The 12,093-nt window shown below is 48.2% G+C and overlaps 1 protein-coding gene across 5 annotated transcripts in view; it reads right to left on the minus strand.

The window, feature by feature from the left end:
* ACACB (acetyl-CoA carboxylase beta) overlaps positions 1 to 12,093 on the minus strand; it is a 121,077-nt gene that overhangs the window by 26,597 nt on the left and 82,387 nt on the right. For all 5 annotated transcript variants that reach the window (XM_032310119.1, XM_032310120.1, XM_032310121.1 and 2 more), the window contains 7 exons: positions 9,112 to 9,249; positions 8,134 to 8,233; positions 7,935 to 8,042; positions 4,046 to 4,102; positions 3,726 to 3,767; positions 2,466 to 2,681; positions 649 to 804 (listed from right to left, as the gene is read on the minus strand). In XM_032310119.1, coding sequence (XP_032166010.1) covers positions 649 to 804; positions 2,466 to 2,681; positions 3,726 to 3,767; positions 4,046 to 4,102; positions 7,935 to 8,042; positions 8,134 to 8,233; positions 9,112 to 9,249 — 817 coding nt within the window. The remainder of the gene's footprint in view (positions 1 to 648; positions 805 to 2,465; positions 2,682 to 3,725; positions 3,768 to 4,045; positions 4,103 to 7,934; positions 8,043 to 8,133; positions 8,234 to 9,111; positions 9,250 to 12,093) is intronic.

Below are 12,093 nucleotides of genomic sequence, written 5' to 3' on the forward strand. Positions count from 1 at the left end.
GCCATGCTAAGCATGTCAGGAGCATCATCTCCTTTCATCCTCATAATTACATGGAGAGGCCAGCACTTTCATACTCTGGTGACAGACGGAGGCTGGTAAGCGAGAGAGTTACTGTGCCTACGTTACATCATGTTTACCTCCACCACGAAGCCCAAATGTTTGCATTTTCTCTTCTGGGAACTATGTGGGTTGGTGGAGTTGGGGCATCAGCATGGGCTCTGTGCTGATGACCCAAGACTTCTTTAACCATCATCAACCCTGCCTACTCATGAAGAACCAGCCATAGGAGAACGGTTCTCTTCCCCCTTCCCTCCCACATGCACTCCCCCAAAGAGCCAGGAACCAGGGATGACATTTTGTTTTGCAAGACACTTTGGGCATGCATGTCATCCTAAAACGGAAGTATGCTGTCCATGGAGGGTGACCATCAGAACAGGGATGGTCCTAAGGGTGGTGGCAAAAATATGGCCCTGGAATTAAATGACAGAAGGCTGTCCACCCAGAGCAATGGAGGTTCAAACATGCACATGTGTGTCCCAGAACTTAGAGGTCTTGAGAGCAAGGAGACAAGACACCAAAGCAGCAAGGCATGCCAAGTGCCATAGGCCCCTGTAAGAGCTGAACGCAGAACTTCCCCAGAGGCGTGACCTTGGAGGGGTCCATGATGACGGTGGGCACGAAGTTCAGGAAGATATGGTTGCAGTCGGTGCGCACGTTGGTGTTGTTGAAAGCCACCTCCAGCTCATCCATGGCCTCCAGGAGCAGACGCTCACCCTCATTCTGCAGGTACTCAAAGGAGGCTTCCTGCCAAATTTGGGGGGTGGGGGACAGAGCATAAAAGAAGAGGCCCATGGCTAGAAACAGAGCCTCAGAGAGAACAGAAAGAGGAAAGCATTTCCCCTCCTTCAGAAAGTGTGGCAGAAGAGAAGGGTAGAGCCCTACCTCCAAGACTTTTAATACTCTATTATAGTTATACCTCCAAGATATTTACCAAGTTTTGCATTTTCTGTATTGGGACGCTCTGACCACTGGGCCTTCCTGACACTGGAGGGACTGCCCCTCCCAGGGTGGCCAATTCCTAGAGATAGTAAACGACTCACCCCTGAGTGTGGTTTTCACAGGCAAACAAGCAAATCCAGAGCACACACCTCCTCTCTGGGCTTCTCAGGTCCCAGGTCACTATCCACCTGCCCTACTCACCCCAGGCCCAGGTACCAGACACCTAGAGACAGCCCCTGAGCTCCAGAACCCACTGAAATTATTCAGACTAGCCAATCCCAAGCATGCCTATCCTGCCTCACTGGTTGTTCTTTCCTGCAGAAACCACAACAAAGACTCTTACCCCATTTCCCTCTCCTCCCCTGCCTCCCCAGCACCCCACGTGGTGGGGGATGGGATGATATGCCCCCTCCTCTTGGAATCTGAGAGTGACAATCTTTTTGGTGGCAACTGTCTTCCGACCTGTTAGTAAGTACAGGCCTTATTGTACCTGAAAATAATAAAACCCATTAAAATATCTCATTGGCTGAGGTCACCAAAAACTGACATTAGCTTCACATCCATCAGTAGAGGATTTGGGGAAAAAAAATTATACACAAGGTAGGTACATCCATGCAAGGACAGAGAATGAAATCAATCATCTCCATTACCACACGAGATGAGAGCTACAAGGATCTGACTAGAAGGGGCACCTGGGTGTCTCACTGGGTTAAGCATCTGCCTTCAGCTCAGGTCATGATCCCAGAGTCCTGGGATCCAGCCTGGAAGTCAGGATCCCTGTTCAGCGGGGTGTCTGCTTCTCCTTCTGCCCCTTCCCCTACTCATGCTTGCATTCACACACTCTTGCTCTGAAATAAATAAAATCTTTAAAAAACAAACAAACAAACAGATTTCACTGTGGGGCACCTGGGTAGTTCAGTCGGTTAAGCATCTGCCTTCAGCTCGGGTCATGATCCTGGGGTCCTGGGATGGAGTCCCACATCGGGCTCCCTGCTCAGCAGGGAGTCTCCTTGTCCCTCTCCCTCTGCTCCTCCCCTCTGTTCATGCTCTTTGTCTCTCTCCCAAATAAATAAAGAAAATCTTAAAAAAAAAAAAAGTAGCTCTCAATACTGTTTGAAAAGTCCACAATATAATCATAGGTAATGTGTCTGAATGCAAGAAACAATGAAAAGTGATCATGGCACTCAATAAGCAGATACAAGAAACTCCTTTAATACACTGGTATCTCTCTTCTCAACTCCCTTCTCATGCAGACAGATCCGTGGGACACAAGAAGCACGTCCACGTGCTGCCAGCCGGGACACGCACAGAAACCACTTTGCTGTCAGCCTCCCCTGTGCCGGCCAGACAGGGGTCACAAGGGCACACCCCACGATCCCCAGTACAGAGCGGGGACTCAGTGAAGAGCAGGCCGGCAGACGAGTGAGCGGCTCAGAGGGAGAAAGAAGTGCTCGGTGGCATCTTACCTTTGTAATGAGGTCCGAGTGCCTGATGATGGCGCGGATGAAGAACCTGTAGTCTGTCACTTCTGCCCCTTCTTTCACTTTGGCGGCGCCCAGGTACAGGTGCATCTTGTGGTTGGCGCAGGGCACTGCGGTAAGATCGAAGCTGCGCATCCGACTGAGCTCCAGCTGGTAGGCCAGGGCAGGCTCCAGGTGACGGTAAATGCGATCTTCTGCAAACTGCAGGGCCAGCCAGGGCGCGGAGACAGACGGACACACAGACACACACCGAATGGGATCCTGGGCTGTGTGCCTGCTGGGTCCGTGCCCTGTCCTACAGACTGCCTGTGTTTGCGGCTTGCGCACCAGGGCGGGCAGCCTTCATCACCTCACCTGTGAGCAACCCCAGGGCTCGGGGATTTGGGGTTTGGGAAGGTCCAGAGGAGAGCCTCAAGCCCTGAGGGTCCTGCACACGCTGGCCTGAGCCTCTTGGCTCCCAGGTGAGCCTACCTAGTCCCCAGCACCTGCCAGAACAACCAGCCTCTGCTCATCACAACAAAGAAGTGTTGTGATGAAGAACCTCTCAAGAAGCACCAGAAGCACCTCTCAGAAGCACCTCTCAAGAAGTCACTAAGTGCCGGTTTCTCTGTGGAGACGGGTCCCCCAAAGGAAGCGACAGACAGTGCTGGAGACCAAAGTGGAGAGAAAATAAAGACCTTCACCAAAGGACGGGTCTGAATTAGAACTGAAAGGCTTTGGATAAATTCAACGACAAGCTACTGAAGAGGATGGAGTCTAGAGTCTGCGTTGGGAAGAAGCCCACCTGTTCTAAAGCAGGGACTAGCCCTTCTTAAAGGGCCAGAGAGGGAACGTATGAGGCTGGTAGGCCATACAGTTGGTCACAGCCATGCCATCTTTGCCACCGGCACAAGAAAGCCACAGCAGACCACAGCAGATCAAGCAGGTGTGGCTGCATCCCAAGCAAACTTTGTTTATAAAAATAGGGACCCAGTCTGCAAGAACATAAGAAAATGAGGTTGGGGGAGCCATCTGAGAACAAAAGTGATCCAGATGAGGAAGACACCAGAGTGAAGGCCGAAATGATGGGAATCCTGGGGTCCCATTGAGCTCCACAGGGAAACACAATCCCAGAGGAAGGCTGGCAGCTACACATCAGTTACGTGTTCTAGAATACAGGGGTACCTTAAGGACTGGGGACTATACTCTTCCTGAAGAGCAAAGACGTCAGGGAAGTGAGAACAGTACCACTGCTCTATGTCATACCTCATCTCTTGCTCTAAACGTGAAAAACTTGGGAAATTCTTTCTGCAAAAGAAATCCATACAAAAAACAATGAAATCAACTCAGATTCATTTAAATATATTTGTAAATATAATTATATAAATATAATCTGATATACTTGTTTTGTAATTTTTTTTTAACCATAACCCATCTGCTTCTAGCATGAATCATTTGGAAAGCCTTCTCTTTTTCAGCAATTGCTCTCTTCCACCCCCATTGACAGAGTAATCACCAAATCAACAGTAGTGAGTCTTGAGGAATGTTATCATACATTATAGGGTCGTACTGAGAATCGTACTGACCTCTTGGGCAATCAGGAATGTGATTCTTCGGAGTCCATAATCCACAAGGATGTTTTTCTGCATTAAAAACCAAACACACAATGGAATAGTACCTAGCTACAAAAAGACATGAAGTACAGATACAAGTTTCAACATGGCTGAATCTTGAAAACACAATGCTGACTCAAAGACACCAGTCACAAAAGACCTCATGTCACAGGATTCCATTTACATGAAAGATCCAGAATGGCAGATCCAACAAAGACAGAAAGGAGATTCGTGGTTGCCTAGGGCAGTGGGGCGGGTGGTGGACTGAGGGAAAACGGCGAGTGATTGCTAATGGGTTTTCTTTTTGAAGGTGGTGTTGGTAAAAATATACTAAAATATATTTATCATGATGATGATTACATGACTGTATGCATATGCCAAAAAGCACTGAATTGTGTACTTCTAATGGCTGACTCAGTGGAGCATGCAATTCTTGTTCGTTGTGAGTTCAAGCCCCACAGTGGGTGTGGAGGTGACTTAAAAATAAAATCTTTAAAAGAAAAAGATGAGGGATGCTTGGGTGGCTTAGCTGGTTAAGCAACTGCCTTTGGCTCAGGTCATGATTCTGGAGTCCCAGGATCGAGTCCCACGATCGAGTCCCACATCATGCTCCCTGCTCAGTGGGGAGTTTGCTTCTCTCTCTGCCCCTCCTCCTCTCATGCTCACACACTCTCTCTCTCTTTCTCTCTTTTTCAAATAAATGAAAATTTTAAAAAATTTTTTTAAAAGATGAGTAAAAAAAGCCCAAAAAAGTGCACACTGTATGACTGCATTTATACAAAATTCGAGAACAGTTGAGACTAATCTATGTTGTTAAAACTTAGGCTACGCGTCGGTTATCTCTGGAAAGGAAGAGAGGAGGACATTCACTTTTTGATCTGCATGCTGGTTACACTTGGGAATTCACTATGAAAATTCATCAGGCTGCACTTTTACAATTTGTACACATTTTCCATACATTGAACTTTAATAGGAAAGTACTCAAGAAGGGCAAAAAATTATTTTTAGGTAATCCCTAAACAAAATAAATATTTTTTAAAGATTTTATTTATTTATTTGACAGAGAGAGACAGTGAAAGAGAGAACGCAAGCAGGGAAAGTAGGAGAGGGAGAAGCAGGCTTTCCACTGAGAGAGCCCCCGATGCGGGGCTCGATCCCAGGACCCTGGGATCATGACCTGAGTAGAAGGCAGATGCTTAACAACTGAGCCACCCAGGTGTCCCCAAAATAAATATTATCATATATAATATCATGGGGAAAGAAAAACCCAAAAGACAAGGAAATATGGTTCTTGCTTAACTTGTCCGCACAGTAAGGAAAATTATTAGGGGAAATGAGTAGTCTTAGCCCATTTCAGAAAGACGTTAAGTAGACAAACAAAAGAACACTTAATGGAATGTGGGTTGCAAAGAGAACAGAATAACCACTAAATGAAAAGGGTTTGAATGAGGGGAAACCAGCCTAGTTATGGGGAGCCTCAATCATTTGTTCTCAACTAAGGATGTGTATCAATGTGTGGGTGTGTGTGGGAATATATATGAATGTGTGTATGGGAGAATATGTATGTAGGTATCTACTTAATGTAAAAAAATTTAAATACAAGAGCAATATGTAACATTAAAAGTCCTTCCCCTAGCAGGTGTATATCTTACAGCTCTCCTCTCTTTGGTATGTTATATGTATATTACATACTTTTGTACAGAAGCACATATGTTCAATCTAGTTCTTGGATACCTTCCTGGGCTGGAATTTAGAGGGCGACTTCTTCATCCATGCTTGGGGAATCCTCAGGGCCCATACTTTCCGCAGGTGAGTCTGGCATCCCTCCCACTGCTCTCTCCAGGTAAGAAACACCAACTTTCTTGAGCATCATTTGATTTGGTTTATAGGGTAGGATGAGCCCCAACAACCCAAATGTCATCTTATCTATACTGTGGGATGCCAAGTGTCAACCCAGTAAGGACACCAGCTAGGACAAGAAGAAACCTGCGGAAGGGAAATATGCCAGTATCTTCATCCTGGGACTGGATGGTAGGGGTGTGGGTTTTGTTTTCAGATTTGCCTGTGCCTTAAACATTTCCTACAGTGAACATCATTACCTTCTTGATTAATCAAGTCATGTCTAAGTAAATCATGACAATAGTGTTCCTAAGCTTTCAAGGTATTACCTATGACTCAGCATCATTCACCATCTCCTGCCCAGGAATTACGAGGCCAGGTCCTCTGAGGGATGCCAAGTCGGAGGAGGTAAGAGATGTCCCCCCCATCTGGATAATACGGAGGGTACAACCAATGCACAGGTAAATAAACTAATAACAACTGAAAATGTCCAACTGTTCTTGAAGTTGAGACCGACTCAGGAGGACTAACATTCAGACCTGGTAGATCTGATTAATTTAAGAGTTAGAAATCTCAGCATCCCATTTTACAGATGGGAAAACTAAGGATCAGAGAGGTACAGTAACCTGCCTGAGGTCACACAGTACCTTCCCACTGTTTGCACTACCTAGGCTTGCCAAGCTGTTCCATATCTGTTTGCAGCTGAGGTCCTTGAGCATACGTAAGAGCCAACCCTCCTCTGGGGGTGAAAATATATGCTGGCAGTGTCCATATGTTTATGTAAGAACAGGTTCTTTGCATATAGGGCAGTCAGTATAAATGACTCTAAAGATTTTGAATTTTGGGGGCGCCTGGGTGGCTTAGTGGGTTAAGCCGCTGCCTTTGGCTCAGGTCATGATCTCAGGGTCCTGGAATCGAGTCCCACATCAGGCTCTCTGCTCAGCAGGGAGCCTGCTTCCTCCTCTCTCTCTGTCTGCCTCTCTGCCTACTTGTGATCTCTGTCAAATAAATAAATAAAATCTTAAAAAAAAAAAAAAAAGAAATACCTTTTAAAAAAGAAAGATTTTGAATTTTGGGGGGTTATTTCAACAAAAACATTCCCCCCCAACTATGTATTCTATGTATTGAATACGTCCTCAAAGTGGTATATATTCTACCTCATTTCATCATTCATTGCCCTCTTTCCTGGCTAAGTGGTATATAGCTGACCCTTGAACAACGTGGGGGTCAGGGGTGCCAACCCCCTGCACAGTTAAAAATCCATGTACAACTTTGGACTCCCCAAGAACTTAACTATGAGTATCCTACCGTTGACTAGAAACCTTACCAATAACATAAACAGTCCATAATTGTTGCATGTTATACGTATTATATACTATAGTCTTACAACAAAATAAGCCGATAAAAAGAGGTAGTATTAAGAAAATTACAAGGAAGAGAAAATACATGTGGAGCACTGTACTGTATGTCGGAAAAAAATCTGGGTATGAGTACACCGGCCTAGTTCAATCCATGTTGTTCAAGGTTCAAGTATATATGTATGTATGTATGTATGTATGTGTATATATATATATATATATTTTTTTTTTTTTTTTTAAGAGAGAGAGTAGGGTAGGGAGGGGGCTTTGGCAGAGGGAGAGGGAGAAAGAGAATCTTAAGCAGGCTCCAGACCCAGCCTCGAGCCCAACATGGAGCTTGATCCCACAACCCTGAGATCATGACCTGAGTTGGACACTGAACCGACTGAGCCGCCCAGGTGCCCCTATGCATTGTCTTTTAATCATCACAACCCCCGAGGAGAGAGAAATGCTGCCCTCATGTTATTGGAGAAGCAGCTAAGGCTCTACCAAGTTCACCCACTTCCGCCCAAGGTTATAGGCTCCGAGGAGTAGTGGGGCTAGGCTGGGAAGCCAGGTCTGTGACCCTGAAGCACCCAGCAGGACTCAGGCGCATGGGACCCCTCGCCACAACAGCCCCTCCTTCCTCCTCCAGTGACGCAGAACCAGAGGCATGCCCAGCACACCTTGGACTGTACGAACGTCCGGAAAATCGGCACCAGCTCCTCATCTTCCAGGTGGTCCGCGTGCTGGATGGCCACGTTCAGGATGTGGATTGGCTCTTCTCTGAGGTTCTGGGAGAGCAAAACAAAGGCAGGTGGTAGAAGGACTCAGGGACCCCAGCCTGCCCCCTCCTCAGCATGGGCTCCCTGCTCGGACACTGACCTTGCTGTCTTCCTCACAGTACAGGGAAGTGCAGGCCTTGCTGAGGAGGGGGGCTTCCTGGGGCACATTGGCAAAGCAGGAGATGACTTCATCAAAATTCCTGGAGGTGCAGGGTAGAGAGGTAGGGCTGAGGGTCTGCTGCCCCATGACGTCGAAGGTCAGGATTTAGCTCCGGGCAGACGAGAGACTTGGGTCCTCGCTCCTTCCCACCCACTGCTCTCTGAGCCCATCCAGCTCTGTGCAGAGCTCACGGGGGTCCTGACCAGGTCCAAGGCACCATAGATGGGGTCTTTTCCCAAAAGGGAAGAAGGAACCTATGTGATCTGAGATTGTGAATAAAAGGAAGTCCTGTGCTCTGGAACCTCAGGTGGGTTCCCCCTGTGCCTCTGTGCCCCTGCCTCCCATCAGGTGGGCTCCCCTGTCCCCTTGTCCCCCATCAGGCCAGGACACCCTTGCTGTTCACCTCCCCAAATGAACTAAGACTGCTATGGAGTTGCACAATAAGATAATCCAAACACAATGCACAACACAGAGGAACAGGTTGGGGGAACAGGCAGTAATAATAGGACTGACTGCTGACATTTATTGAGCATGTCACTTAGACCTTAACCACACTTTATTATGATTAATTTTTTAAGTAGGCTCCACACCCAATGTGGGGCTTGAACTCAGGACCCTGAGGTCAAGAGTCACATGCTATTCTCACTGAGTCAGCCAGGCACCCCTCCCCTTTAACTATACTTTAAATACAATATTTAATATACACTATCTCATTTAATTTTCCTGGTGATCCTGTAAAGTAGATCCGTCTCTTACCGCTATTATAAAGATGGGAAAACTAAGGCACAGAGAGGTAAAGTAATTTGCTTAGAGTCTCACAGCATGGAAGCGCACAGCCAGGCAACCTACACAAACAAACAGGTGGGGGCCAGGGGAAGCCCTGCTCAGTGTGTTGAGAGACTAGGCCACTCTGGGTACCTTACAAAGTCCTCAAATCTCCTGAAGGCGACCATGGCCCCCATCCGCTGGCACAGTGGGGAGAAGCCGCTGTCCATGAAGAGCTCAGTGCTGTGCCTCAGCAGGTCGGGGTTGGTGACGCTGATGGGCGCAGCCATCCTACGGGGGGACCAGAAGAGGGGAATGAAGCAGCTGCTTGAAGATCTGGCCCCAAGAGCTGTTCCTGTCCAGAAGCTTCGGAGAGCCAGACTAGCACGAGAGCCCGCCCACAGCAGGACGGAAGATTGTGGGTGGAAGGGATGGGGTCTGGGTCTGAGGAGTCTTGTCTGGTTGCTAAGAGCTCCACAAGCGAATGATGATGGATGAGCGACATGCACGCACACAAGTCCAGCCTCAGCGAGGTCCCAGGGCAAGCCCAGATCGTGGACTCAGCCACAGAGAAGGAACACACTTAGTGCCCACCTCTCCCAGACAGCCCAGCACCGGGCGGCTGGCTGAAAGGGCAGGCCACATGCCAGTGCCTCCACCCGTCAAACCTATTCCTGGGACAGGGTCAGAAACTGAACCTGGCCCCTTGGCCAGCAGCCCATTAGAGCTTAGCTGGTCTCTGCCCCCAGGACTGGCTGTTCACCAGCAGCAAAGAGAAACGGGTCCCCTGGAACTGTGACAATTGGGCCCTGGAATCAAGTGAAAGAGGAACTGTTGATCAGATGGGGTTCAGAAGAAAGTCAAAGAGCAAGCCCAGCACCGCTCTCCTGAAAAGGGGACCCGTTTACAAGGTGGCCCCTTGGCTGGTGTCTGGGAGCTTGCGGAGGGTCCCTGCCACTCCCTAAATGAGAAGAGGCTCACTGTGCCCAAAATGTCTATGCTGAGCACCAGCTTTCTTTCTGGAGTCCGGGATTTGGGAGTATGCTGGGCTGAGGGTGCGTACACGACCAGCTCCCCGTGAAAACCCTGGGCACAGAGTCTCTATCCAGCTGCCGGACAACTGCACACAGGTCATCACAACTCATTGCTGGGGGTTGAAGGGCATCCTCCATGACCCCCCTGGGAAGGACTCTCGGAAGCTTGCACCAGGTATCCTCCAGACTTCCTCCCCCACCCCCATCCCCCGCACCCATGACCCATTCTCTCTTGCTGACTGTTCCTCGATTTGCTTCATGTCCTTTCACTGGGACAAGTCCCAGCTGGACACATCCTGAGCCCTGTAAGTCTTCTTAGTGAATCCTCAAATACTGGGTACTCTTGGACACCCATTATCCAGGTCGGGGGAGGCCTCTGTGACTTCCTGCTGGGCACCCCTGAACTCACCATCGAGGCCCACGCCCTGCTCCTGGACAGCTAAATGCAGAGTAGCAAACTGGCAGGTAGCATGGACTGAGTTCAGCCCACAGATTGACTTGGATCCCTGCAGCATTTTTAATATATTCTGACATATTAATTACCTATTCATAATGAAGTTGAAGAATTTCATTTATTTTTTAAAGTCTAGATGTCCTGCTTCTCTCATGGGGGGAAAAATAAGGGAAGATTTGGTCTGGCTGGCCATTTGCCAGGAACTAGAACAGCATCCCCCCCAGGTAGGGCCATAACTCTCCAGGTCCTGCCTCCCAGCCAGACTCCCAATACCGTGGGCCTGGCCCTAAGGCCTGGCACGCAGCTCTCCTGGCCTCCAGCCCAACCTCCCTGGACTGGTCCCCTGAGTCAATTCACAGGGGGTCCGGTGCTATAGTCTGGCCCTGCTGGGAGGTGGGACTTCACTTGTCATGGCCCTTCCTGGAGGCCCTGAAGAGTGGCATTTGGTGGCGACAGCAGGCCTGAAGACACAGGCCTGGAGCAAGCTTCTGGTACTCCCAGCCAACAGCACAGCAAGGACCTGAGATGGTCAGGGAATCCCTCCAGGGTCCTCAGTGTCTGTGTGGGTCAAAATAGGACCCTGGACCCATACTGGTCACAACCAATAACCCAAATATGTGTGTAAGTTCCTCCTAAGAAACAAGGGCTAACTGACCCACAGGTTTCTGGAGAACTACCTTCCTATCCTAACCGGGTTGAACTGCTAAGACAACAGAATCAAGGAAAGAACAGAATGTCTCCTCACCGGCAGACATTTTCAAAAGCCCTTGTACCACACCTCCCACAGTCCCCCAAATGATTCCAAGGACACACACAATTCGTCTCCTTTTCTCTCAACTGGACAAAATAGCATGATCTTTTTTTCCTTTTTTTTTTTAAATAAGAAGGGTGGGGCGCCTGGGTGGCCATGGGACCAAAGTCCCATGCCTTTGGTTCAAGTCATGATCCCAGGGTCCTGGGATGGAGCCCCGCACCGGGCTCCCTACTCAGCGGGAAGCCTGCTTCTCCTTCTCCCACTCCCCCTGCTTATATTCCCTCTCTCCCTGTCTGTCTCTGTCAAATAAATAAATAAAAATCTTTAAGAAATAAAACAAAAGGAGAACCTGGGTGGCTCAGTGTGTTAAAGCCTTTGCCTTTGGCTCAGGTCATGATCCCAGGGTCCTGGGATCAAGCTCTGCTAGGCAGGGAGCCTGTTTCCCTTCCTCTCTCTCTGCCTCTCTCTGCCTACTTGTGATCTCTCTGTCAAATAAATAAATAAAATCTTTAAAAAAATAAAAATAAAAAAAACAAAATAAGAGTAAAAATAAATGACATAAAAATAAATAAACAGTGTATATAAAAGGAGGTCTTCAGGGGGAAGCAGTTTGTTTCTTCATCCATAACAGAGTAACACCCTTCTTCTTAAAAGCAGTGGAAAGAAAAACATGCTTTGAAACCCCAAGAGATCCAAATATTCCCCACTTCAAGAAATCATGAATCCTGCTGCCCATAGAGAGACAAGATCTGATTAAGTCAATACCCCAATCATGATGAGACCATCCTAGCCACAAGCCAGGCCTGTGGGGACCCCAGGAGAGCCAGAGCCAGAGGAGTGAGGAAGAGGGAAAGGGAAGGCTCCCAATCCCAGGGAGAGGTGTTTGCTTTAGC

This window comes from Mustela erminea, chromosome 13, assembly GCF_009829155.1.
Source record: "Mustela erminea isolate mMusErm1 chromosome 13, mMusErm1.Pri, whole genome shotgun sequence".
Taxonomy (NCBI): Eukaryota; Metazoa; Chordata; class Mammalia; order Carnivora; family Mustelidae; genus Mustela; species Mustela erminea.